This window comes from Musca domestica, unplaced genomic scaffold, assembly GCF_030504385.1.
Source record: "Musca domestica strain aabys unplaced genomic scaffold, Musca_domestica.polishedcontigs.V.1.1 6, whole genome shotgun sequence".
NCBI classification, from domain to species: domain Eukaryota; kingdom Metazoa; phylum Arthropoda; class Insecta; order Diptera; family Muscidae; genus Musca; species Musca domestica.
Genome location: NW_026712363.1, coordinates 22,689,202 through 22,714,736, shown reverse-complemented (window position 1 = coordinate 22,714,736; position 25,535 = coordinate 22,689,202). Strand labels below are relative to the sequence as shown.

General features: G+C 34.7%; 6 protein-coding genes across 6 annotated transcripts; 4 read left to right on the top strand and 2 right to left on the bottom strand.

Annotated features, from left to right (window-relative positions):
• Positions 1-2,683, top strand: LOC101901816 (matrix-remodeling-associated protein 7). The gene is made up of 4 exons (XM_005187546.4): positions 1-154; positions 218-375; positions 438-763; positions 2,209-2,683. Exons 2-4 carry the CDS (start codon positions 244-246, stop codon positions 2,324-2,326), a joined length of 576 nt encoding a protein of 191 aa, XP_005187603.1. The 5' UTR covers positions 1-154; positions 218-243; the 3' UTR covers positions 2,327-2,683.
• A 246-nt stretch (positions 2,684-2,929) lies between these two features.
• Positions 2,930-6,292, bottom strand: LOC101887355 (26S proteasome non-ATPase regulatory subunit 2). The gene is made up of 4 exons (XM_005187547.4): positions 6,133-6,292; positions 4,950-6,061; positions 4,058-4,885; positions 2,930-4,002 (listed from the first exon to the last, which is right to left on the bottom strand). The coding sequence occupies exons 2-4, from the start codon at positions 6,024-6,026 to the stop codon at positions 3,175-3,177; spliced, it is 2,733 nt and encodes a 910-aa protein (XP_005187604.1). The 5' UTR covers positions 6,027-6,061; positions 6,133-6,292; the 3' UTR covers positions 2,930-3,174.
• A 2,303-nt stretch (positions 6,293-8,595) lies between these two features.
• LOC101887521 (probable prefoldin subunit 6) lies at positions 8,596-9,275 on the top strand. Its single transcript, XM_005187548.4, has 2 exons — positions 8,596-8,783; positions 8,878-9,275. The coding sequence occupies exons 1-2, from the start codon at positions 8,711-8,713 to the stop codon at positions 9,180-9,182; spliced, it is 378 nt and encodes a 125-aa protein (XP_005187605.1). The 5' UTR covers positions 8,596-8,710; the 3' UTR covers positions 9,183-9,275.
• Positions 9,276-10,456: 1,181 nt separating this feature from the next.
• LOC101887693 (Golgi reassembly-stacking protein 2) lies at positions 10,457-12,262 on the top strand. The gene is made up of 2 exons (XM_005187549.4): positions 10,457-10,618; positions 10,699-12,262. The coding sequence occupies exons 1-2, from the start codon at positions 10,556-10,558 to the stop codon at positions 12,037-12,039; spliced, it is 1,404 nt and encodes a 467-aa protein (XP_005187606.2). The 5' UTR covers positions 10,457-10,555; the 3' UTR covers positions 12,040-12,262.
• Positions 12,263-12,715: 453 nt separating this feature from the next.
• LOC101888376 (zinc finger MYND domain-containing protein 10 homolog) lies at positions 12,716-22,504 on the top strand. The gene is made up of 4 exons (XM_005187553.4): positions 12,716-13,251; positions 13,333-13,750; positions 13,886-14,340; positions 22,359-22,504. The coding sequence occupies exons 1-4, from the start codon at positions 12,803-12,805 to the stop codon at positions 22,414-22,416; spliced, it is 1,380 nt and encodes a 459-aa protein (XP_005187610.2). The 5' UTR covers positions 12,716-12,802; the 3' UTR covers positions 22,417-22,504.
• Positions 22,495-23,630, bottom strand: LOC101888207 (small ribosomal subunit protein eS12). The gene is made up of 4 exons (XM_059129153.1): positions 23,547-23,630; positions 23,405-23,447; positions 23,059-23,193; positions 22,495-22,985 (listed from the first exon to the last, which is right to left on the bottom strand). The coding sequence occupies exons 2-4, from the start codon at positions 23,419-23,421 to the stop codon at positions 22,718-22,720; spliced, it is 420 nt and encodes a 139-aa protein (XP_058985136.1). The 5' UTR covers positions 23,422-23,447; positions 23,547-23,630; the 3' UTR covers positions 22,495-22,717.
• Positions 23,631-25,535: the final 1,905 nt, after the last annotated feature.

Sequence of the window (25,535 nt, the reverse complement as noted above, 5' to 3'; positions counted from 1 at the left end):
GATTTTATTTCCTGCTAATTTTTATCGGACATTATCTGTTTGCTTTCCATTTGCTGGGAACGTTTTTTATTTTGTTGTCAAAAACATACTTCTACTCTTGGAATTGGACACATTGATTGGACAGGATTATCAGGAATTTATATTAAAAAAAGAAGTGAGTAAAAACCCAAAATTAATATTTTCCAATTAGATAATGAGCTAATTCGATTATACCCAGCGATAAAATCTACATTTCCAAACAAAATGTATGATTATGCTGCTTCCGACTCAGTATTAAGCGGTGTATCCAATATATATTTGGTGAGCATTGCTACTGCACTTTTGGCGGTGATTATTGCCCTGTACTTCAGTAACTTACTCAAGGAAGATGAAAGCGTAAGTGAATCAAAACTTTGGCTTCTAATAATAATGGTCATAAATGAGCAATATCTTTTTAGGAAATTGTTGTCCGAAAGAGTGTCTATGATGAAGATGATGTAGAAAATGAATATCTGCACGACAATTCCACAGAAATCGAAAATCACTTTGTTTCCAATAATGAACCCTATATGGAAACATATTCGGATGAAATGAGTACTGACGAATATGATGATGAAGAATTGGAGTATATAAAAGGCAATTATGGTACGTCCACAGAAACGAATAGTGATTATGATGACGACGATGATATACATACGGATGGTTTGGTTGGTAAATTGAAGTCAAGAAGAGCAAAAGAATTGGAGGCGCAGCTTACAAGGGATCAGCTGGAGGAGGAAAGAAGGTATGTGTGTGTAAAACACTTATTTTAAGTTTTTGATGATTAAAAAAACAAACTTTTTAAGAATGACCTTACAAAATTTGCAGGGAGCATCTGTATAAAATGTCATTTGTAAATACAAAGTGTGTGGGTTCGACATAGGTACTCCATACTAATAATTTTTAATTTAAATAGATTACTTATAGTCCTTGGCATTCTGCAGTAAGGTAGTTTGTTAAACATTACATTATTTACCACAAGAAAAAAAATAAGTTTTGTCTCTTTTCAAAATTGTAGAAAACAGTCGATGTGTGTTTAAACTTTTGGTTTATTGTATAGTAATTACCATCCTCAAATTGGTTTTTTCTAAACAGTCTATATATGGAATTTAGAACTTTTTAAAATCTTTAAATGTTCTAGCTTTATAAAAATCATGAAAATGTGTGCTTTATTATAACAAATCCCTGCTGAGAAGAATCATCTTATAAATATAGAGGGTTTAAAAAATTGAGCAATCTTTTCACAAATACAGGGTGAGATAAAACTGCAACAAAGTCAAAAGCCACAATTTTTACATTTTTTAAATTTTATTGAACGAAAGCAAAAAATGTCGGAAATAGCATCAAATTTTAGAATAAGTTTGGATTTGTTTTTTGTCCCATTCCCGGCGAAGAGCTTTCTTGAGTTGATCGACACTTTGGTATTTTTTAGTGCCAACCTTGCTTTCCAAAATACTCCATATTTGGTGGCCATATTTTCGCGATAATATTCGGTAAACACGATCATTTTGTTGGTTTACAAACTGCTGGACAATGAACGTTTTTTCACCGGAGAAAACGAAATTCAGCAGTTCACCACTTTCGGCCAAGCGAAGCAACTCTTTATCTCTTGAGTCTATTTTCTTTCAGTTGCGGTGTAAGTTCTTGCACTTTTTGGAATTTTAATGGCTTTACCCCGAGCTCATTTTTCAATAGTTGCCGAATGGAATATTGCGATATGTTCAGCTCACGAGCAATTTTTCGGCCACTGTGACGTGGGTTTCGATCAAGTCGCTTCTTTACATTTCGAACCATTTCTGCTGATGTTGCTGTTTTCTTTCGTCCACTTCCTTGACGCCGGGCTACGCCAGTAGCATGGTAACGAGCAATGTTGCGAGACACAAAAAATTTATTCACATTTCAATGCTGAAGTGATCTAACGAAAGCCACTTGTGGTTTTCCAGCCAAATATAAAAAAATCACACTATCACGCTTGAATTCCATCACGAATAACTTTTTTCTGGAAAATTCTCACCAAAATGCTTTTGTACGCTTGTAAACAATATAATGAGCTTAGCAGCTGTCGGACGAGTGGCTTCGAAATGACAGCAGTCTTAAGTTGGTTGCAGTTTTTTCATCTCACCCTGTATGTATAACAAAATAAACACAGGAAATTAACTATAATTCCATTTTAATTTCATCTTTTTGCAGAATTGAGAGAGAACAATTAGCTGCAATATTTGAGCTTTTGAAAAAACAAGAAGCTGAATTGAATATGAAAGAAATAGACGAGAACGAATTAAACGCCCAATTAAGCCTATATCGTTGAAACCTGTCCACAAAACCAGCACTTTAAACAAATGGTTTACAAATAGTCCAAAGGAAAGTACTATAAACATAAACCACCTTACAGTTTTTAGACATCTAGACGTAATGTAATAGAATATATTGTAGAATTATATTTTTATAAAAAACTTTTTTTAGACATTAAGTGCCAGAGATTGTTGTACAAAATTAACACCATGTTCGCAATGCGAGCACGTTTGTTTTTCAAAGGATTTTTGTTGAAAATTTATTTCGTGATATTAGATAAATGTTTGTTAATATGCCTAGTTGTAATAGTTGTCATAAACCATATTGTTACTAAACAAAAGAAAATGTAGAAAATAAAATTTAGACAAATTTACTTTGAAATGTATTTTTTATGCTACTAATTCTGGGGACTGAGTTCTTGTTCTATTAAACAAGAAAATAAAAATATTTTCTTTATAAAATTCTCTACTTTCAAAGAGGTTTTTTCAAAAACTAACATTAAGAGGTTTATCTATCAGTCCAAATATTTATGTTCAGCGGCTAACATCTAGAATTGTTCGGTATATGCTCTCTTCATTTGTCCTTGTTACACTAAAGCGAATGAAAAAAGCGTACGCAATATCTTTTAAAAAAAAGTTTATTTTAATGTCCTCTTCTTTGTTTTCCGCCAAGGACTCACTCGACTTAAGATTACGCTCATCGAAATGGTCGACATATGACCACTCAAAAATGTGTGTTGATGCTGTAATGTCTTAAAGCCTTTAAATATTAGATTAAAGATCGTAGAAGAAAAGCACAATACAATTATTTAATTAGTACAATACATTTGTTAATTTCTTTGTTTTGCATTTTATAACTGCGCTCTTATTTAACATAATTGGGATTTTTCTTAAGTATAACGAAACCTTCCATTATAGGCGTCAGAGCAATATATTCCTCTGTTGCCAATTCGGCACGTTCGCCCATAGCCAAGAGAACGGGTGTAGTGTGTGTTTGGAAACCGGTAATGGTTTTGGGTTTGCCAGCTTGTCCCACAACATCAATAGCCATGCCGACACGTACGGGCACTTGCAATTGGTTCAGATCTTCATCGAAGGTTACCAACATGCGAGCCTGCATGGCTGGTACCAAGGTGTAAAGCAGGTAATGGGAGCGTCCCAAGATCAAGTTTTTAACATCAAGCAATGACACTAATGTGGCCATAAGACCAGCCACTGCCATGGGATTCATAAGTTGACGATCACTGTGATAGGGACTTAGGGTAAGCGTGCCCTTACCCAAATGTGTTAAACTTTGGGCAATGCGTACCATAAACAAATTGCTTGGATCCTTGGAGTGATATTGTGCCAATTGACGTAACATAGCGGCCAAACGAGCATTATTGGTGCCAGCACCAACAAGACCCATTGCAAAAATGGCATTGTGTGCAACCTCGGCATCGCTGTCGTGTGAAAATTTACTCAATGTATCCAAAATATTCAGTTTTGGATTGGAGGCAGATATCAAACCCAAGGCTAAGGGCACTGCACGACGTATACAAGGTTCACAGTAACGTAACAAGTTGCCAAAGGAACGGAACGCCATTTCAGCACCAATATCTTCTCCCATAGCTATCAAAGCAATACCCAAAACAGCAATGGATTGTGTGGCAGAAAGATCCTTTTCTTTTTCCTTCTCCTTTTCAGCCTTTTCCTACGAAAAAAATACCTTTTTATTAGGGAACTTAATAATATACTCCCAGACTTACCTTTTCCTTATTGTTCTTATCCTTCTTATTTTTATCCTCGTTTTCGCTATTGCTTGAGGTCTCATAATGATCCGAGCAAATATGCAATAATTGTTGAATTTTCAAAACATTACCAGTTCCGGCATAGGCGCAAATATCTACCATGGTCATGGCCATCGATTTGTAGGGCTCCTCAACAACTTCCAAGGTTAACATGACTGCTTCTGTGGCCTTTTGACGTCCCAAATAGAGAAAACCCAAACCCAAAAACAGAAAACGGGCAAATGTATCTTTCAAATCGGATTTGGTTAGAAACATGATGGTCTGCAATAGAATCTCTGTGATTTCAGCATTGCAGGAGCCAACACCAATCAAGCCCAGGGAAAGGGCCGTAATACCCATTATTTCAACGCTTGGTTGTTGAGAGAAAACAGTCTTCAATGTATCGATGACAATGGAACGATTTGAGCCAGCATAGGCAATGCCCAAACCTAGGATAGCTCCAATACGCATGGAAGTGTTCTGATTGTGAATATAATCAGAGAGCAAGGCATGAGCAGGATCAACTTCGTTGCGTATACCACAATTTACAATGCCACAAGCCAATAAAGCGCCTGACTTTATATAATCTTCCGTGGAGTACAAATATTTATCAATCATGGTCAAGCCGCCATCAACATCCCACAACAAAATCAGACCCAATGAAGCAGTAGCTGATAACATGCCATGTTCTTTGTTCTTATACAGCCATTTATTACCATCTTCGGAAAGAAGTTTGTCAACGCCAAAGCCAGCGTTAACGAAACCATTTACAAAACTGGCAGCTAGATTTTGTTTGGCAGAATCCACCTAAGATATAGAAATTAAATAAAATGTGATTTTACAAACATTATTAAATTAAACTGAACCATACCTGAATTGAGGCAAATCTGGTCCTGGCATTATCCAAATGAGATTTGTAGATATCTTCAGGAGTCTTGGGTTCCATAATATCCAACTCTCGTGCCAAATTCAAAAAATGTTTGTTCAAATTTGCATTCGACATAATTTCCATTAAATCATCATAGTCGGGGAATGATTCATCCAACTCCAAACAAACCTGTTGGCGAGCCAACATAAATGCCAATTGTTTTTGTACAGCAGCATCCTTTGTCTCCTTAAAGATTTCCGTTATCTTGTCCATATCATTTAACATCAAAGCCAAACGCATTGCTTGGGTGTATTGGTTAAATTTACGGGACAATTGAAGTGCCGTTTCCAAAATAATAGTATTATCGGGTTCTGGGACATAGGGATAGCATGACTGCAGATACAAACATACTCTTGGATATGCTGACTCATCTACATAGTCTTGCAGTAAATGCAGATGATCTATTTCGATAAGTAAATCGCAGGCATCGGCCTCAGCATTGTGTTCCATATTGTAGGGTATGATCTGTTTTACCAACTCAATCAATTGGGCCCTAAATTCTCCTGATGTGTCTAAATAATGGGCAGCAATTTCACCAGATAAGTGACGCACATACTCATGACCCCATTCGCCGATTTTTTGCGATCTGTCGCACAAGAAACGATAGGCCAAACAATCCTTACCACTGCCCATGGTCATGGACAGGACTGAAATAATATCGGCGCACAAATAGCGCGTCTTTTCGTCGGGCATTTGCTTGTAAAGGGTCTTCATAGTTTCATAATGAGGCCTCATGAATTTCAATGGCTTTGGTACCGATGTCATTGACGTTGTGGAGGCTCTTATCAATTTTGCCATCATTTCCAATGCAGGCATGTACAATTTGGCATCTGGCTCCTGTAGACGCTGCACTAACATGTCTAATTCTTCCTGTAGCTGCTGATCTTCATCAGACAATTCTTGTTCTTTTTCATCTTTGCTTGGATCTTTTTTGTCTGCTGCTGCTGTCTTGGGATTCTCATCCTTCTTTTCGCTTGTGGCAGTAGGTTTCTTTTCGGCTTTTGCGGCTTCGCTTGGCATTTTGAACGGTTACCTCAATTTATTTTCTTAAATAGCTGGCAATTGAAAGATTACCAAATATTAAACACATTGAAGGGTTTATATTATAATAATTCGACGTAATTACCTTTAATTTTCCTATTACAAATCGTAATTGTATTGCAAAAATTCGCGTTTTCCTCAACAATTACAGTGCAAGTTTTCGTTTGTCAGAAGTATGGGGTATTGCCAGTCTTAAAAGATTGTCACAAAGTTGCTGAGTCGAAACAGTGTTGTATCAACAATGCATTTAAGAAAGGGACAGATATGCGTACTGACAAATTACAAAAATACACTCTAAAAATTTAAGTTTTACAGAAAAAGGCAGTGTTAATCCTAATAGCGTATTTATACTGTTAAAGATTAACCCCCTGGTTTCGTGTTGTTTTGATGTGCAAAATGATCATGGTAGAAGAATATAGGTAGACACATCGACACAGATGCTGGGACAATGAACTGTCAAACCAATTTTGGAATTGAAAATGTTGAATGAAAAATTATTTAAATTTGCAAAATTGTTGAAAATAAGTTAATAATCGGTTGGTACAACATGCCAAAAATCAAAAAAAAAATTATTTTTTTGGACAACCGAAACGCAACTTCGTACAGCCGGGCCACAAACGATACAATCTTGTATACAACCTGTCCAAGTTGTACAACCAGTTGTATCATGTGTGGTTTGTATAATAGAGACAATTGATGTTGGAAAATAAGTGATTGCACACATTAGTGACATTCTGTCATGGTGAAGTATGGTGAGGTAGAGATACCAGCTGATTACAATTTGTTTCCAAGTGTGTCCGGCTTAAAAACAAAACATTTTCAAAATCAATGATCAATCAGTTTTGCCATGAAATTGAAAAATTAAACAGTAAATTTTAGCGCAATTCATACCTGTATTCTTCTACTATGTACTGTACACAGTGATGCTTCCCGTTAGTATGTAACATGGTAGAAGAATAGAGATAGATGTATTAACGCTTGGGAACATTGATATGTAAAAAATTTTAAAATATTTTTTCAAATATAAGTAGTGCCATGTTTACGTTAGAACTTTTTGTAGTGTTAACCTACTTTGAGAGGATTTATTTGAAGTAAAAGTAATGGATATGACAATTTAAATCCAAATCCAGTGGGTTAACCCTCATATATATAAACGTACTTTAGGACCATGGCTCAATAAAAAATGTCGATTCAACTTCAAGGAAACTAGGAAAATGCAACTATGTACTGAAGTTATATTTATGTACTTACACCTTAAGGCATGATTACGTTAGAGCTTTTTCCGGGGTTAACCTTCTTTATGAAGATTTATTTGAGGTATAGGCAATGGAATTGACTTTAAACCGGCTGGGTTTTCTAAATCCCTTACATAAACATAAACGTACTATTAGGAGGATATAAATGCGGCTCAGATGATGTTTGCATGGTAAAAGAATAAAGGTATACGCATCGACACAGCTGCTGGGACAATGAACTGTCAAACCAATTTTGGAATTGAAAATGTACAATGAAAAATTATTTATATTTGTAAAAATAGTTAAAATCGCGTATTATAATAACCTCCAAATCACGTCGTATAAGAACACATCTAAAAATCTAATTATATATGAAAAGACATTTAAAATTTTTTGACATATCAATGTTGATGTATCAATAATAATACAGGTATTCTTCTACAGATTTTTTTATTTTTATGTAAATTTCGCACCAGATTGAATATAAATCCTGATAATGTGTGTAAGTCTGTATAATGCCATGTTTACGTTAGAACTTTTTGTAGGGTTAACCTACTTTGAGAGGATTTATTTGAAGTAAAAGTAATGGATATGACAATTTAAATCCAAATCCAGTGGGTTAACCCTCATATATATAAACGTACTTTAAAGTTACACATATCGGGTGTTGCATGGACGTAATTTCAGTTGTACAATACATAAATTAAGCACATGTTCTCCAAACACAGCGTTTTACGATGACACAACATTTATTAGACATATAATCAATTGAATTAACAATCTAAATGAAAAATTCGTATTGACCTAAAAACTCTAAGAAATTAAAATATTAAAACCCAACAATATGCTTAAAAACAAAATTTGATTCGAGTTATCCCTTTTAATTGACCAATATCAATAAGTATATTTGAACACAGGTAAAGTGCAACGTTGAATAAATTAATGATTTCTGGATCACATTTTTGGCTCAGTGTACCATATGTTCACTGGGCGATGAAACAGATGATGATTCACTGAATATTGTTCCACAAAATATACAACTGTGCTTGTCCAGAATATACTCTATTCTCTTTGGAGGAATTTAATAAGCATCTGCTAAGAAATTAAAATATTAAAACCCAACAATATGCTTAAAAACAAAATTTGATTCGAGTTATCCCTTTTAATTGACCAATATCAATAAGTATATTTGAACACAGGTAAAGTGCAACGTTGAATAAATTAATGATTTCTGGATCACATTTTTGGCTCAGTGTACCATATGTTCACTGGGCGATGAAACAGATGATGATTCACTGAATATTGTTCCACAAAATATACAACTGTGCTTGTCCAGAATATACTCTATTCTCTTTGGAGGAATTTAATAAGCATCTGCTTTATATTTTACAAAAAATCAATTAAAATATACAGAGAACCTCCCGCATAATGGACAAAAACAGTGCTGCCTTAGTAAAGAAACTACAATCCGAATTGGAAGTCTATCAAAACTTGCAAAAAAGTACGTATCCATTTTTGGGAATTGTTCATGCTATGATAGTCTACCACTTAACCACAAAATATGAATGTATGGGTGTATGTTTGTTTCCTTTTAGCATGCATGAAGTTGGTGAAGCAGCGTACATTGTTGGAAAGCCAGTTGAATGAGAACAAGTGCGTCTTGGATGAATTGAACCTATTGGCTCCGGACAATAAAGTTTACAAATTATATGGACCGGTTTTGGTGAAGCAAGAGCTCGAAGAATCTCGTCAAAATGTAGGAAAACGTATTGAATACATTTCCAAAGAGTTGAAGAGCTCAACAGATACCTTGGAGAGTGTGGAAAAGGATATGGCCAAACATCGCGAATCAGTACAAAAATTACAACAACAATACCAAGTTGCTTTGGCAATGAAGTAAACTGAACGTGCACAATCTGTATTTACTAAGCTATATAATCGGCAAATGATTAAAAAATTAAAAACTCAAAAAATAAAACATGTAATTCAATAATTTTCAATATGTACTAATTTTGTTAATGATATTGCTGAATTAAAATATGAAAGCACAATCCAAGTGAGTACCGAAAGCTTTAACATTCTAATGCTGAATATTTTGGCTATATAGTTTTCTACCGTTAATGATCCCAAATTACCAAATAACCCTTGAAAATGTCGCTGAGATTTTCAAAGTAACATTTGCGAACAAGGGGAGGTCTAATCAAGCGAGGAAGTTAAAATATCAAATCGAAGTTTTTTTTCGACCGGAAGACAGTCTTCACAGCTTTATAGTTCTGGAACACGTCAAAAAATATCAAACATGATGGAGTTACTTAAAACTGTTCGAAAGTTATATCTAAATAATCGATAAAAGGCCCAATTGTAGGCCTAATGTTAAAAAGACCCCCTTGTAGAAGTCCACAAAAACATACCAACTTATAGTTGACACTATATATAACCTTTCCAACATTCTACAATATGTGCAATTATCTTTCCTAGATCCAAAGTTATTAGTCTAACAATTAAATTCGCGAACCAAAGTTTCATAAATTTAATACATTTTTATTTAGCCTGCCTTCGACAGGGGCTTGGTATTTTTGTTTTTAAAACAGATTTTATTCTCCTGGTTTTCTCAACACCGTCTAAGCGAATACTGCAGTAACCGTTAGACCAATAGCTTCTAAATAATACCTGCATATATTGCCTATATCGGTTTACTTCGCGTGAAATATCAAGAAAAATACTTTTCTGAAATCATCAGAGTTTTTCTTATATTTTATTATTTTTTTATTTAATTTTCAATTAATACAGTTAACTCGGCCATAGGACAATAGACGGTTTCAAAAGATTCTATACATGACTACTCGGAAAGGTGGAGGTATTTTTAAATATTGATAAAACAATGGATTTATTTTCGTTTTTGTAGCCACAAACATCTAAAATTTATGCTGTAGCCATTTGCATATCAAAAGCATATTATAGGGAACTAACGGTTGCATCACAGCGGGATTATATATATTTTATTTTTTGTATTATTTGTTGTTTGTAAATTTAAAAGATTTCTCTATTGGTTTCAATTAATTATTATTTCAGATGCAATTGGATGTATCAATTTGCAGTCGTCGTACGATAAATCTACTATATTCGTACTTGCCAATTGACATTCACTGTAAATAGTTAACAAATCTGACAGAGAGTGACAGTGAGTTAGAATTATTTTCTTTGATAGTGCCACATCAGTCAATATCCTCAATTTCTGGATATTTTTAAAAAGAACATCGAGATTGCTAGAAAATGGGATCAGGACAAAGTGTCGAAATTCCTGGAGGTGGTACTGAAGGATACCACGTACTAAAGGTTAGTATAAATTTAAATATGAATACATAAAGTATGATATTTTCTGGCTTATCTTTAACATTTTTCTTAAACATTTTAAGGTTCAAGATAACTCGCCCGGACAAAAGGCTGGCCTGGAGGCATTTTTCGACTTTATTATTGCAATTGCTGGTACTAGACTGGATCAAGATAATGATATGTTAAAGGAACTGTTGAAGCAGAATGTGGATAAGCCGGTAAAACTTGTCGTATACTCGAGTAAAACTCAAAGTGTTCGTGAACTAACGTTGACTCCGAGCACTGGCTGGGGTGGTCAAGGCTTATTGGGTGTAAGTATACGTTTCTGTTCGTTTGAGGGTGCCAACGAACATGTGTGGCATATTTTGGAGGTGTATCCAGACTCTCCAGCTCAATTGGCTGGTCTGAGGGCCTACTCAGATTATGTCATTGGTGCTGATGCTATTCGTCATGAAAACGATGATCTATTTACTTTGATAATGACACATGAACAGCAACCTCTAAAGATGTATGTATACAATATTGATGATGATGCATGTCGAGAGGTAACGATTAAGCCCAATTCTAATTGGGGAGGAGAAGGAGCCTTGGGATGTGGCATTGGTTATGGTTATCTTCATCGTATACCGCTTCAAGCTGGAAATCCGGGTACTGTTGCTCAGCCACCGAAAAGTATACCTACTGCTGCGCCAACAATACCACCATCTGTAACCACACCTGTGGTACCAGCTACAGCAGCGACCACTGTAATTGCTCCAACATTGCCATATGTGCCTCCATTGAGCAATACATTTGCTAGTACATCGGCTGCAACGGTAACACCATCCACAACACAGCAGCAGCAGCAACCACAGCAAAGTGTATTCAAACAATACTTTAATCCCGATGATAATACGCCTGAACTGATAACAACTCCTGAGGACCCGGCTCAAAGCAATGCCAAGCAAAGTGACCAAGTTCCTGTGGAAACACAAAACAATCCTGCTGCACAGATTGCCACAACAGCTGCTCCTGAAATAAATCCCCAAAGTGTGGCGCCTGTCTTTGCACCCTTCCCTGAAGCAGTGCATGTTTCTAATCCTTCGATTCCAGCGATGCCAGTTGCAACTCCAGCTACAACCTTACCACCACCGTCGAATTTATACATACCTGGAGTAATTGAAGCACCCACGACCACGAACCTATCGAACATACAACTCCCATACCCCCAAGCCACTGCTCCCCAACAACAACAACCCCAAATACCTGCAAATATGGGTATGCCACAGACCACGGTACTTGATATGTCATCTCCGGCTGCTCTATCTTATCCAGCGGCTCAAACTATTCCCAGCTATCCCCAGATGCAGCCATCAATGGGTGGCCTTTATCCAGCACAACCAACACCTATGCCTCCACAAATGGCTTCATACATTCAAAAATAGAAAGTAGATAAAAATGGAGCTGTCGGTTATTTCTCTTTATGTTTTTCTCTTTTTAGTTTCCAATTTACCATGGTATTTCGTCATCTGTTGGTATAAGTCTGGACGAAAAAGAAAACGTTGAATCATTTTCATATATTACCACTAAAGATAACATTGCAATATACGTTTTATAATTTATATAACAAATATATGTCTATCGTCGTTATACCAGAAAGAAAGTAAATGCTTTATTAACAAATTTTTATTCCAATAAGAAATTTATATGTAAATCAATCATAATATAGTCTAAGAAATATGTATCGCCCTATATAAATCATCATAAATGATGTCACAAAAAAAAATTGATTTTCTATTTTCTTTGTGGTTTACTCAACAGAATGGACTTCTTCGCTGCTCAAAGGCTTTTGAAGAAACAAAAGATTGTTTTTTTTTTCCCGTTTTTTTTTTTAACATTTTAGCGTTTGGCAGATGTCGTTGCATCTCCCGTGTATAACACCTACGATAACAGGTGTTTGCTCTATAGAATAGATGTGTTTACTATTCGAAGGAAACATTGTTTTTTGTCGAACAGTTTGGGTTTTACTGGTATAGGCGCATCTCCACTGTTGCACCTGGAATATCAAATAAAAACTTTCCACCCTGGTGTAAACAAATTTCTGAAATACCATAGCAACAACGTTAAACTTTGTTATTCAAAAATTTATCATTTTTCAAAAAGGAATTGCTTTTTGCGTTTGGTTCTTAAATCGAATTGCTACAAAAAATGAATAATTTTGTATTTCCCGAAGAATTGAGCTTTTTTGTTGGGAGTATACGTCCATTTGAGATTCGTGATGTTGGTTCGGACAAATGGTTAGATGTTCATGAGATGATCATAAAACTAAGCCAACAGGCCATTCTTGAGGCTGCTGAACATCGAGAGGAAGAAGTCAAGGAAATGCTAATAACCCAAGATAAATTAAAGATTCTCATACATGAAGCTTTCTGTGTATTCTTGTGGAAGACAAAGCTATTACCTCATCTCCTGGATATTGATCCCAATCCACAGGCCACATTTTTGATTTACACCGTGCTATACCATGAGGGTGCTGTTATAACATTGTTAGATATGGCCCTATATCATTCCAGTGGTTGTGAGGCATTAAAAGATACATCACTGGATTTAATTGATTATTGTGCACAGGGTGTTGCCCAAGTCATTGGTTTGGTAAGGTAAGTTTATGCTAAACTATTAAATATAGCATTTCGAGAGAAGTCTGTATTCATAATTAAAACCTAATAAATCTCCCACAGCATGGGCTATCACGAGAACGGGGACAACATTGACGTGGATGAAGCAATACTAACAGAGTTGGAACGCCAAAAAAGAGACCTCATCTATAAAATTGGTATTCGCTGCATTTCCATACTTTGTTACATGGCTGATAATTTAAATTCTTTGCCAATAAGTGCAACACGCCGTATGGTTGTAACCCACGATATTATATGGTTAATGGCTGATTTATTGCAATTTCGACCATGGCAAAGAAAAACCAAAAAAGGTCTAGAAAAGTACGTCGATGAAAAATGGGTTGTTGTAAGGGGCGAAGGTGTTGCAAAAGTTGTTAAACATGAAGCCCATGCATGGTTTTGTTTAAGACAATTATTATTCAATTCAAATGTTATGCAGTCATATGAGCTTAACGAAGAAAGAAGGAAGCATTTGGGAAAGGTAAAATAGTCTTGTCCTAAACAACTCCTTTCCAAGGAACATTTTAGATTTTGTTTTTGGTTGAAAAGTGACTCTGCAACACTTATATAACATAACTTAATAGTATCCTATGAAATAAACAATCTCATTTTATAGTGTTTGGGCTTATTGCACGAATCCCTGTTGGACCAATTGCCGCCATTAATTGATCTAAAACAACACCTATGCCAACTATCAATGTCCGGCAATGATGCAGCGACAACAGCTTCTAAGAAATCAAATCTTGTTTTAGAAGAACTGCCAGAAATAAAGGAAAACCTAATTGCTGATACCGAAAAATATGGTGGATTCTTGGGAATTGCCCAATTGCAGGAGCAAATATTTCTCTCCAAAGATAAAGATCATATTTTAAGTGTGGCTCAACGACTTAATATAGCCTACAATACTGATCTCTTGGCCGAATTGGAGGAAAAGGTGACAGCTACTAACGAACAGTTGGTCGACGGATCTAATATGCAGTCAAATACAAATGCAGAACACAAGTGCGCAAATTGCCAAGGAAGTGCAGAGAAAAAATGCTCACAGTGTAAAGTCATTTACTACTGTTCTAGGTAAGTTGGCGACAAAATCAATCTAGAACGTGTTGGACACTTGATGATATAAAATTTGGGCCAACCTAAAGAATTATTATATTGATTTGTATGAAATTGATGAGAATATGAATAGATTTTAACAACCTTTTCTAAAACGTTTCATCCCATAGTTCACAGATCTTGACATAGGATTTTTTAGAGGATTATGTACTGTGTTTATACCCTCAGTCATATGGCCTGAGAGGGTATAACGGTGTTAGACCCTAGGTCTCTTTGGACATTTGGAGACGATCTAGCAATGTTCGTCCATCCATCCGTCTGTCTGGGACTATCCTATTCGATTCAAACTTTGCACATCGTAAAATTATTGTCAAACTTAGATTGAGTTCGGAGATGGGCAATAACGGTTCACTCCTTCTGGTACCTCTCACCCAAAATGGCAAGAATTTCAAAGAAAATATTTTACTGCACAGAAAAGGAAAGGATAATCCAACTTTGCGAACCGTAATATTTGCATCAGTGCTAGGTCAGGTGCGAAAATGGACAACATCGGTCCACTCCATCAAATACCTCCCCCACAAAGGTTCAAAATTTTGAATAATTATAACTCTTATAAAATGTGATGTAAGCGTCCGATTATGTTCAAATATCACACATCACAATATTTTTATTAACCCAAGGTCTGGTGAGAAGATGGAATATATCGGCCCACTCCTTCTGGTACCTCTCCCACAAAAGGCCGAAATTTTCAAAAAATATATTTTCTGTACAGAGAGAGGAACAATAATCCGAGTTTGCTCCAACTTTGCAAATCCTAATATTTGCATCAGTGCTAGGTCAGGTGCGAAAAGGTCTGGTGTATAAATGGTATATATCGGCCCACTCCTTCTGGTACCTCCCCCACAAAAGGTCGAAATTTTAAATATCCATTAAGCACATAAGACACAAAATTAACATCCGATTCCATTCAGACCTTGCACATCCCAATATTTCTATAAACACAAGAACTGCTATAAAGATGGTAGAGATCGGACCGTTCCTTCTGGTACTTCCCCCACAAAGTGTCAAAGTTTTGAATAACCTAAACGATTTTAAAATCCGAAATGTGCATCCGGTTCTCTTCAAATAACACACATCACAATATTTTTATTAACTCAGGGTATGGTGTGAAAATGGAATATATCGGTTCGCTCCTTCTGGTACCTCCCCCACAAAGGCTCAACATTTTGAAAATCCATGAAGCCCCTGTAACGCGAAATTATCATCGATTCAATTCAGCCTCGGCAAATCTCAATATTTTTATCAACACAAGATCTGTTATAAAGATGGTAGAGATCGGACCATCTCTTCCGGTACCTCCCGCACAAAGGCCAAAATTTTGAATAACCCAAAACGATCATAAAATCAGAAATAGGCATATAATAAGTTCTCTTCAAATATGCCACATTATTTTTACTATCACAATATCTGTTGTGTGAAAATGAGATATATCAGCGAACTCTTTCTGGTACTTTCCCCACAATAGGTTAAAAATTTAAAAAAGGTCATAAAATTCGAAATAAGCATCAAACTTTCTTAAAATTTCACACATCCAAACATTTTTGCTAACGCAAAATCTGTTATGCAGGTGATAGATATCTGTCAACCGTTCTGGTGCCTCAACCACAAATCATCACAATTTCCAATACTTATATCTGTCATAACTTGCGAAACAAGTCGGCGATTCTTTACAATTTGCTATATCGGTCCGCTATATATGTTACCTCACGCATATTTCCACATTTTCCAAAAATTTGCACATATTTCATGTAAAGTAAAGGAAATAGACGATATAGTGCAAATCTGGTACGTTGTAATATTTTTATCAGTCTTAGGTCAGATACGAATTGGTCAATATTGACTAACTGTTTCGGAACCTCCCCCTTAAAAGGTCAATAGTTTGAATAATCATAACTCAAGGCTTGGGGTATACATCTAAGGGCAAAACCGGCTGATACTATTTTTCTTGTTTTTTATTGTAATTTGATATTAGGCTTCAGAGGTAAATTTTTATTGCGTGGTAATTTTCCTCTAGATAATTTTTGTTATAAGTCCCCTTAGGAGTAAATTTTACTACAGAATAAGCAGTAATTTTTGTATCCCCAAACAGCAATAACTCCATTAATGTCGGTGAATTGAAGGTTTCAGCCACAGTTTCCTGAATTCGGTTAATTGAAGGTTTCAGCCACAGTTTCTTGAATTCTCGCTGGACAACAAAACTTTGACCATAGATTCGCATATATGAAAAAAGCATTCTCAATTTCGAGATATACAAATGCCTCCGTCGAATTTAATGAAAGTCGATTTAGAGTACAATACGCCTTCCTTATATCCTTTCCTTTTGATTATAAATGCTATTAAGCCATAATATAATTTTAAACCCATTACGGTTGACAGTTCACATAAATCCCCAACATAAACCATAGTTAGTTACGCCTGGCTTTTGACCTTTCCTTACAGTTTTTATTCTATTCCATACAGAAAACAAACATTGTTTGAAAATCCAAGTTTTATACAGTTTTTATTTACTCACTTTTTTTGTTGATTATTGAATCATAAATTTTCTACATTTAAAATAGGATAAAAGAATGTTTATGTTTTTTTCAATAATTTATCATATTAAAGGACAGTTTTCTAATTTACACTATGGCTATTCAGAATAAAGAATAATAAGAATAAATACTTTATATACATATTAAAATAGCTTAATTATTTAATATATTAATATATATAATATTTGGAAATCAAATTTAAAAGTTGTGTCATAAATATTCTGGACCATATTCCTAATACGAATTTCTGTATTAATAAATGTTTAGAATTTTTTACACACTTTCCAGATCGAGGCGATATTTGTTTTAAATCAAATTTATAACTCTGCGGTAAAATCACAGTTTAAATACATGAAATAACTTTTCAATGCCAAATGTTTTATGTGCACAAAATTTCTTTAGATTGCCGAGCAATTTGAAGGAATACCAATACGGCCTGATCTTAATTTATACTTGTCCATAAGTAAACAATATACAAACCAATGTTTTTATTGTGGAAATATCGTTTTAATACACACTACCCTACTAAACAGGCCTTATTAAGTTGGTCATTCCGTTGGTAACTTCTCAAAATAAGTATTTTAGACCCAGAATGAATATAGTTTCTTGATCAAGATTAGATTCTATGTTGATTTAGTCATGTCCGTTCTTTTGTCTATCCCTCTGTGGAAATTGCTCTTGCTTCCAAAGAAACGAAGTCGGTTTGTAGAATTTTTTGTATTAAGAATGGGATATTTACGTCCACGATTCATTTTTGTCTCCATATAACAGTAACATCCGTTTCACCACCAAAAAAAATCCAACGGAATTGTCTGTAAATTGGCAGTTGTTATTCCCAGGAGATAGAAACTTCCTTGCATAGAAATGTTTACTATTGGTCCAAATTGTTTTATAGACCTCGTGTACCATTTTCAACAGAAATTCGGTTCTTAATTACATTTTTAAATAGAATACGGAATGGAGTTCACCCCACCTTGTTTGGTTGATAAATGCCATATCTACGTTTAATGATTTGTGCCAGATTTTTCAATGGAATTGTTAAAAATTTGGTATTTGAATTTCGTAATGAATAACATTTCCTCTGGTTAAATTTCCAGTGACAGCTCATTATGTTCTTCACAAGCGTACAAAAGCATTTTGGTGAGAATTTTCCAGAAAAAAAAGTTATTCGTGATGGAATTCAAGCGTGATTCACAAATGACTATCGTTAGAGCACTCCAGCATTTAAATGTGAATAAAAAATAGACTCATAAGAGCTAAAGAGTTGCTTCGCTTGGCCGAAAGAGGTGAACTGCCGAATTTGGTTTTCTCCGATCTACGATGAGAAAACATTCGTTGTCCAGCAGTTTGTAAGCAAACAAAATGATTGTGTTTACTTTACAGAACCATTAATGTATTTGATGCATTTGATGCTATTTCCGACATATGGCGTTTCACATTGTTGCAGTTTTTTATCTCACCCTGTATAGTACAGGTTTCCATATACCCGATATTTGGTATTTTGATGAATTAAGCCACATTATTCAACTGATTTTTTGGAAATTTTGTATTGCCTGTTCGTATAAGGAATATAAAATACGCAACAGCTCAAATACAGGATCTCGGTACTTATATACATATTTTGAAGGTTGTAAATTTTAAATGGCAAAGTGTATTGAAAGTTCGTCCCAACCGTTTTACATGTTTCTATTGTTACATATGAATCCAAACTGACTGGAAAATAGTATTCTTTAGAGAAACCCCTTCTAAAGGTTTCATAGATAAATATGTCTTTCAAAATGCAAAATACTTTCTACAAAATATCAACGATCAAAAGATATTCTACAGCATTTCAATCATGCACCTGTCGGTCTAAGATAGCATCACTTTTTGAACGCGGTGCAACCACTGAATTCACCGAGCATTTTATTATTTCACCAAATGAAAGAATTTTAGGTATTGCAAACGACATCCTATACACATCACTCTTTAGTTTAATAATTAATTGTATGGGGTTTTTATCATTATGGCCGGCTAGCGATAGCATTTTTTTGTCTTCCGAAGCTAAATCTAACTTTCTACATCATTATGATATGACAATATCTTCCATAATTTATCCTCATATATTCTAAACTCTGTACAGATTACCATTCCGTTTCCATTACTCCTTCTGCGACTTTGTGCCACAACTACCACTGTTGGCTGTCATATTTAAATAATTGAAAATTTGATTAAACAGCAACAACGATAGGCATTCCTTAGCTTTTCGTATGGTATTCTCTTCGATTTTCTCTATGGGCATGTTGGGGTGTCTTTGCAGAAAGCCATTTAACCACAAATCATCTGCGGCACCATTAGCTAACCATGTAGGCGGAATTTGTTTTTGATTCTTGTGAGCTATTAGATAGGCAAATTTCATGACATCGCTACGATTCAAATCATACTTAAGTTGGGCCAATGTCTTGATGTACTCAGCCAAAAAGATTTCCTCTTCATTGCTAAAAACATCGTCCATTTGTTTGTTGTTACTCGCTGTGGTGGCTGTGACATTGGCCACCCCTGCCGCTGATGAGCCTCCAATTTGTAGTTTACGCTTTTTGTAATGCCGCCATAGCGTCGTTTTCGCAATCATATTCTTTTTCGCCGCCATTTCAATGGTCATACCTTTCTCAATGTCCACAATAGCAGCATTTATACTTTCAATATTCATTATAGGTCGTTTAATACCGGATTTACTTTTGGGCATAGTGTTTTGTTGTTTAATATTACTTTAGGACTTGTATGCGTCAAACTGCTGGCTGCTGTTGATGATGATGATTATTGTGATGACGTATAAAGTCATTTGCAAGGCGCAGGTTGTAAATACATTGCCACCCTGTAAGTATGACAGCTGTGGAAGTCAAATGTTGGGCGCACTCTTGCACTCGTTTTTAGGTACATTTCAAAATTTGGTCGTTGCAAAAAATTCAGCAGTTTGGGTTATAAGAAAAATTTTCGAGACTTTTTAGAGACTTCTTTTAAGTCTGTAATCAATTAAAGCAAAAACTCCCTTTTATTGTGTATAAATATAATCTTACTTTTATAATTAGGATAGAAGTTTCCTTCAAAATTAAAGAATGTTAATACGTCGTCTGTATAAGGGATATTATTTAGGTCTTAAAAACTAATGAATTATTTTTTTTGTATACAAATATATATCATAGACCACCATCCAAAAACCTAAATAGGTTTCTAGAATTATTCTATGGGTAAACTCAAACTAATTTTTCTTGTTCATATGTCCCGTGCTCCAATGAAAAATCCACAACTTTTAACCAAAACTTAAAATGCATAAAATAAATGGTTACCCTTATTGACATAACCCCCAATAGGTGTGTAACAAAGTATGTGAAGGAAAGTGTTAATTCCTAACTAAATACTTGCAATTAGGTCGCAATTCTGTAATGACCTTTTTTGTACCCTACAACACTATGTGTAACATCTCGAAATATTGGTTTCCCACATAGGAAAGTATATATGGATCTTCCTACCTCGCCGAGATGAGTCGATCTAGCTATGTATTTTTTGTCGCATGCGATTTTTTCAATTTGACTTACAATTTTGAATTGTAAATTTTCTAAATTTTTACAACCCCCAACACTATGTTTTGAGGGTATTATATGCATGTCTCAATTATCGTCCGATCCTCACGAAATTTTATATGGGGTAGGGTTAGGGTCAGAATTAAAGCCTATTGGTCTTAAGATGTAAATTTAGAGAATCAAATGGACTAAAAAAATTAATTTTTCTAATTTTGTAGTCGCTCTATAGGCCACAATTGAAAACCAATCGACACGGAATTTCGCTTCAGAAGAGAGTTAAGGACAGGGAAGAAGTCTAGCATTTTGAATGACCATTGGATTATATTTAGCTGTAAAATGGACCACACATTTCGTGTGAAATTGTTTTGAATACTTAACAACACTACGGAGTGCATAAATATGGGCCAAATTCTCCAGGTCAAAAACCTAAGGGTAACCTCTGAGCAGGGCTCTTTGATATTATTTAAAAAACGAAATGTTCCAAAATGAATTTGATATAAGGATACTTCGAACATATTGTTGTAGGGTATTACATGGTCGGCCCTGCATGGCTATAGCCTTTGCTTACTTGTTTTACGATGACATTAAAAGGGCCTTTGATTTGACTTATGCCCACATTTATAACTATTATTAAGAAATTCAGTATTAGAACCACAGGATTAAAAATGTGGCTATTTCTTTGGAATATCTAAGTTTGGTTCCATTAATGGGAACAATAAAAAACATTGAACATCTTTGCTTAAAGTTTCCTATTCGTTCAGAACCCAATATACATAATAAGAGCCGATTAGCTATTTCATGTGGATTATATGGAACCAATTCAAGAAGAATGAATGTATTCTATTTTCAATACTAAACATCCTCACGATTTCTGTGAAATCTTTTCATTGAATAAGAATTTTACACTTTGCAAGAAATATATATTTGGGAATAAAAATGTGTTTATTTTTTTTATTAACTTTAAATCAACAAGTCTATGAAAACAGCCTCCAATGGAACGAACCTTATGAGTGTGAAACAAATTTTCATAATTGCTTTAAACTTGTTAAGGCTTAACTCTAGTTTAGTAAAAACTCTTAAATTTTTAAAAATTTTTTTCCAGTGGTAGGTATTTTAACCCTGATCCCGGGAAACTATTTTTTTCTTGGTGGACGGTCCCGGGACCCCAGATTTTTGACCCGAAAAAGGTGTTAGGTGTTTTCAATAAAAAAGGATTATTTCGCGTAGCCGTCGTTGGATTACAAAAGCACCACATTTAGAAAATTTTGGTTCGCGTTAGCCGGTGTTGGACATACTCAGAGGAGAAAATCTCAAGTCCCAGGCCGGCTTTTTACAAAAAAGTGTCAAATTTAGAAACCTTTTGTAATTCCAACGACGGCTACGCGAAATAAGCCTTTTTTTACTGAAAACATAATTTTAATGAACTGGTTAGAATCGGTTTATGCGGATTTAAAGACCCATATCTCTGGACCCGAAAAAGGTATTCGCACAAATTGTAGCATTTTGGAAAGGTAAGAGTGTCAGCTATAATTTGGCATCCATTTTGTTTACCTCCATAATGGACCCTTTTTGGGGGTTTTATAAAAAATCCGGGTCTAAAAAATCGATAATTAGACTATAACATTCGAACCTTGGCGACTTACCCCATAATGTGACCACTTGTCCGGTCAAGAATCCAAAATTTCGGGTCAAAAATCTGTGGTCCGGGTCCGTCCCCCAAGAAAAAATAGTTTCCCGGAATCAGGGTAAAAATACCTACCTTTGGAAAAAATTTCAAAAAAAAATTGAATAGTTTTTACTAAACTAAAGTTGTTGCCTTGTTTATCCCCACAACAAATACTTTGACTCCTCATAGACTCTTTCTTGTTTTCTTTTTCATTTACAGGAAATGTCAACTGGACGATTGGACTGGACATAAGAACAATTGCCTCAAGATGAAATAAGGAACTCTTCAAATCCACAATATATCACATCCACAAAACGTATGCCTTTAACATATCGATGCATCCGATTGAAATCGATTTTTTTTCAGTTTTTTTGTTGCTTTTTATTAATAAAAACGTCTCAACACATAAAAAATGTTGTTCACTTTTTAAATCTAAATGGATTTATTTAGTCACTTTTTGTAGTTGTTGTTATTGATGTTGGTTTGGTTGATGTGTTTTTGATAAAAACAAAAACAAGCAGCATCGTTATCATCAACTGAACCCCATCACAGAATAAACTGTACGGTGTGTAGGCAGTTTAACTGTTTTGTCTGAGGTGCTCCTTGACGACATCCAAAGCTTGGGTTTCCTCACCGAAGTCCTTGATGACAACAACGGAACAGCCGCAAACCTTACGGGGCTTGCCCTCCTTGTCGATTTTGCACAAACCGGACCATTCGCCCAATTTCTTGTGGGAATCGACACGGATCAAGGGAATTTGATGTTCGTGGCAGAGGGCAGTAACGAGCTTCTTGTAGTTGGGTTCGTCAAAAGACTCAGCCAAGATACACAAAACAGCTTGACGTCTAGAAACAGAAAAAACGTGCGATCATTATAACACATGCCTGCAGATTCTTTTGTTGCAAAATAAATACTTACTTATCCAAAGCTTTGCAGGCTTGGTGAATACCGTGAACAAGACCATCAGCAATGAGGGATTTCTTCAAGACTTCTTGCAAAGCTTGATTAATGTCCATGGCGCCACCAACAGCGGGAGCAGCGGAGGGTACATCTCTGTTGATATTAAGAAAAATACGAAATTTTTAATAAAACTCACAAACAAACTGATACAGCATCAACTATTTTGATATTATATGCCAACAGAGTCCAAGTTTTTCACAAAACCGCAACCATTCAGTTATTTTTTGCAATTGTTTACATTTCACACTATACGGTGTCTGGGTCTTGGCTCAATTGGTATTAATATTCATTTCGCAAAACTTACACATCAACGTCAGCCATTTTTTAATGTATTTGTCGTCCTTGCACTGAAATTATAAACAAGTTCACACATTATTTCAAAGATGTTCATCATAATTGAAAATTATTTATTTTTGATTTCGGAAAAAAAATCATTGCTTTCGTACCTTTTTGACAACCGGAAAGAAAGAAGGTGGTTTTGCTGCCAACTTCGTTTTATTATTTTGTTGATAGTTTCGTTAAGTTTTTTGACATTTTCGTTAAGATGTGTTCAGTTAACACAAGGGGGCATCACATTCACATCACATTGTTGTCGATTGTAGGTTTTTAAATTTATTTTTAATTGAATTGTGTCTTAAAACTAAAATGTTTCTCCTATTCTTACATATTTTGCGCAAAATCCAGTTCCCGCACAAAACTAAAATTGAAACTCTCTTCTACTATTTGTTGCTCTGTTCCAGAACCTACAAGAATCTACTAGTTTTGAAATTTTGTTTCGATATACATTTCTGTGCCAGACAAAATGTGTAATAGGGCCTTAAGTAAGCTTGAGGTCTCTTCTGGCGTAATTAGGTGTCTACGTACAGTAAGTATAAAAACTTGTACCTAAAAGTACTAAATAGCAATAAATAATAAAATGTACTAAAATTATGATTCTGAATGCAAATTTTGTATCTTGACGTTTCTTTTCACTTCATGTTAATACCATATGTATATATAGTGGCTTTTTATTTTTATCTTTACTATTTTCAGGGACATACTTTTAGGCGATACCTTCAGTTCATTAACTAAAATTCATATAATGTATGCACCACGACTTTATCAGAGATTTTCAACTATACCTTATACATTCGCTTCGGTTCAAAGGACATACTATACTTTTACCCTCTGTCTGGTGGAAAACTTAAAGTTTTGAGTTTCTCGATAGAAATAATTCCATTCCATTTATTCGACGATACTGAGTCTTTGTGTAATGACCATAATTATAATAATCTCTAAAGGGGAAAATCGGTTATCGTAGTAATAAATTTTTCATTCTTGCTGTTAGGCAACAGATCAAAAAATATCCAACATTGGGCTTGAAAATATTTCGTCGACAATGTATTTGATACGACGAGTTTTGTCTTTGATATTTAAATTCTGAGTCTTGTGGCATAACATTGTATATATATTGGGATTTTTACGATTTAGGAAACACTTACTATCGGGTTTGTTAAAAAAAATGCATCAATATCTGCGGATTTTCGGTATTTTCAAGATTTAAACCACATTTTCTATCGGATTTGTTTTAAAATAGGCAATTGTATTTCGTGAATTCAACAATTGGTCTCAAAACGTTTGGCCATATTTGTCCAAAATTGCCAACATTTGTATTTTGAGTTTACAACCATAGTACAAGGAAATAACGGTAACCTCAGCATTCCCTTTTCTGCATGTTCTGTAATTTACCATGTGCATGGCTTTATCTTCTTAGTTCTACCATGGTAGAAAAATACAGGTAGATGCATCAACGCTTGGGAACATTGATATGTCAACAATTTTTTAATGTCTTTTCAAATACCATGAGTTCTACCATGTTTATAACATTAGGTATGAACAATAATCCAATGTTTTGTAATATTTTGTACAAAATATTGTTCCATAACAATTTTTACAGTTGAGCAATTTTGAACGATGAGTTACTAAGAGTTTTGCAAAATTTTACTGGAAAAACTTACTCAGTAAAATCAATTGATTGAAAAACAGATTAATTATGACCAATGTAAAAATTTTTCAAGCAATACTGTAAAAATTTTAATTATTTTTCAGATTATAGTCATGGTGAAAGAAGGTAAAGTCATTTCAAAAAGGCACACCCATGTCTGCATTTTCTGTAATTTACCTTGTCAAATTTCACGGCATAGAAAACAGACTCTCATCTTAGATTTTTGTAAGTACAATGCATTTTTAATGTACATTTTGACAATGAGATGTTGTCAAATGAATAATTTTAAGAAAATTGTGAACATATGATTACCTTTTACCTTCTTAATTAAATAAATAAATAATTTCACCTTGCATTTAATATTTTATTAGGCTATTAAATAATTTATTTTTCTTATTTTTCACTACATAAATTGCAAGTTTGGTTTCATTTGTTTATGAGAAAAAATTTT

Coding starts and splice junctions, on each gene's coding strand:
- LOC101901816 (XM_005187546.4), top strand. CDS start 244: ATGTATGATTATGCTGCTTCCGACTCAGTATTAAGCGGTGTATCCAAT. Junction 376..437: donor TACTCAAGGAAGATGAAAGC/GTAAGTGAATCA, acceptor ATATCTTTTTAG/GAAATTGTTGTCCGAAAGAG. Junction 764..2,208: donor CAGCTGGAGGAGGAAAGAAG/GTATGTGTGTGT, acceptor ATCTTTTTGCAG/AATTGAGAGAGAACAATTAG.
- LOC101887355 (XM_005187547.4), bottom strand. CDS start 6,026: ATGCCAAGCGAAGCCGCAAAAGCCGAAAAGAAACCTACTGCCACAAGC. Junction 4,886..4,949: donor CCAGATTTGCCTCAATTCAG/GTATGGTTCAGT, acceptor TCTATATCTTAG/GTGGATTCTGCCAAACAAAA. Junction 4,003..4,057: donor ATAAGAACAATAAGGAAAAG/GTAAGTCTGGGA, acceptor TTTTTTTCGTAG/GAAAAGGCTGAAAAGGAGAA.
- LOC101887521 (XM_005187548.4), top strand. CDS start 8,711: ATGGACAAAAACAGTGCTGCCTTAGTAAAGAAACTACAATCCGAATTG. Junction 8,784..8,877: donor CTATCAAAACTTGCAAAAAA/GTACGTATCCAT, acceptor GTTTCCTTTTAG/CATGCATGAAGTTGGTGAAG.
- LOC101887693 (XM_005187549.4), top strand. CDS start 10,556: ATGGGATCAGGACAAAGTGTCGAAATTCCTGGAGGTGGTACTGAAGGA. Junction 10,619..10,698: donor AAGGATACCACGTACTAAAG/GTTAGTATAAAT, acceptor AAACATTTTAAG/GTTCAAGATAACTCGCCCGG.
- LOC101888376 (XM_005187553.4), top strand. CDS start 12,803: ATGAATAATTTTGTATTTCCCGAAGAATTGAGCTTTTTTGTTGGGAGT. Junction 13,252..13,332: donor CAAGTCATTGGTTTGGTAAG/GTAAGTTTATGC, acceptor AATCTCCCACAG/CATGGGCTATCACGAGAACG. Junction 14,341..22,358: donor GTCATTTACTACTGTTCTAG/GTAAGTTGGCGA, acceptor TTTCATTTACAG/GAAATGTCAACTGGACGATT.
- LOC101888207 (XM_059129153.1), bottom strand. Junction 22,986..23,058: donor GCCTGCAAAGCTTTGGATAA/GTAAGTATTTAT, acceptor TTCTGTTTCTAG/ACGTCAAGCTGTTTTGTGTA.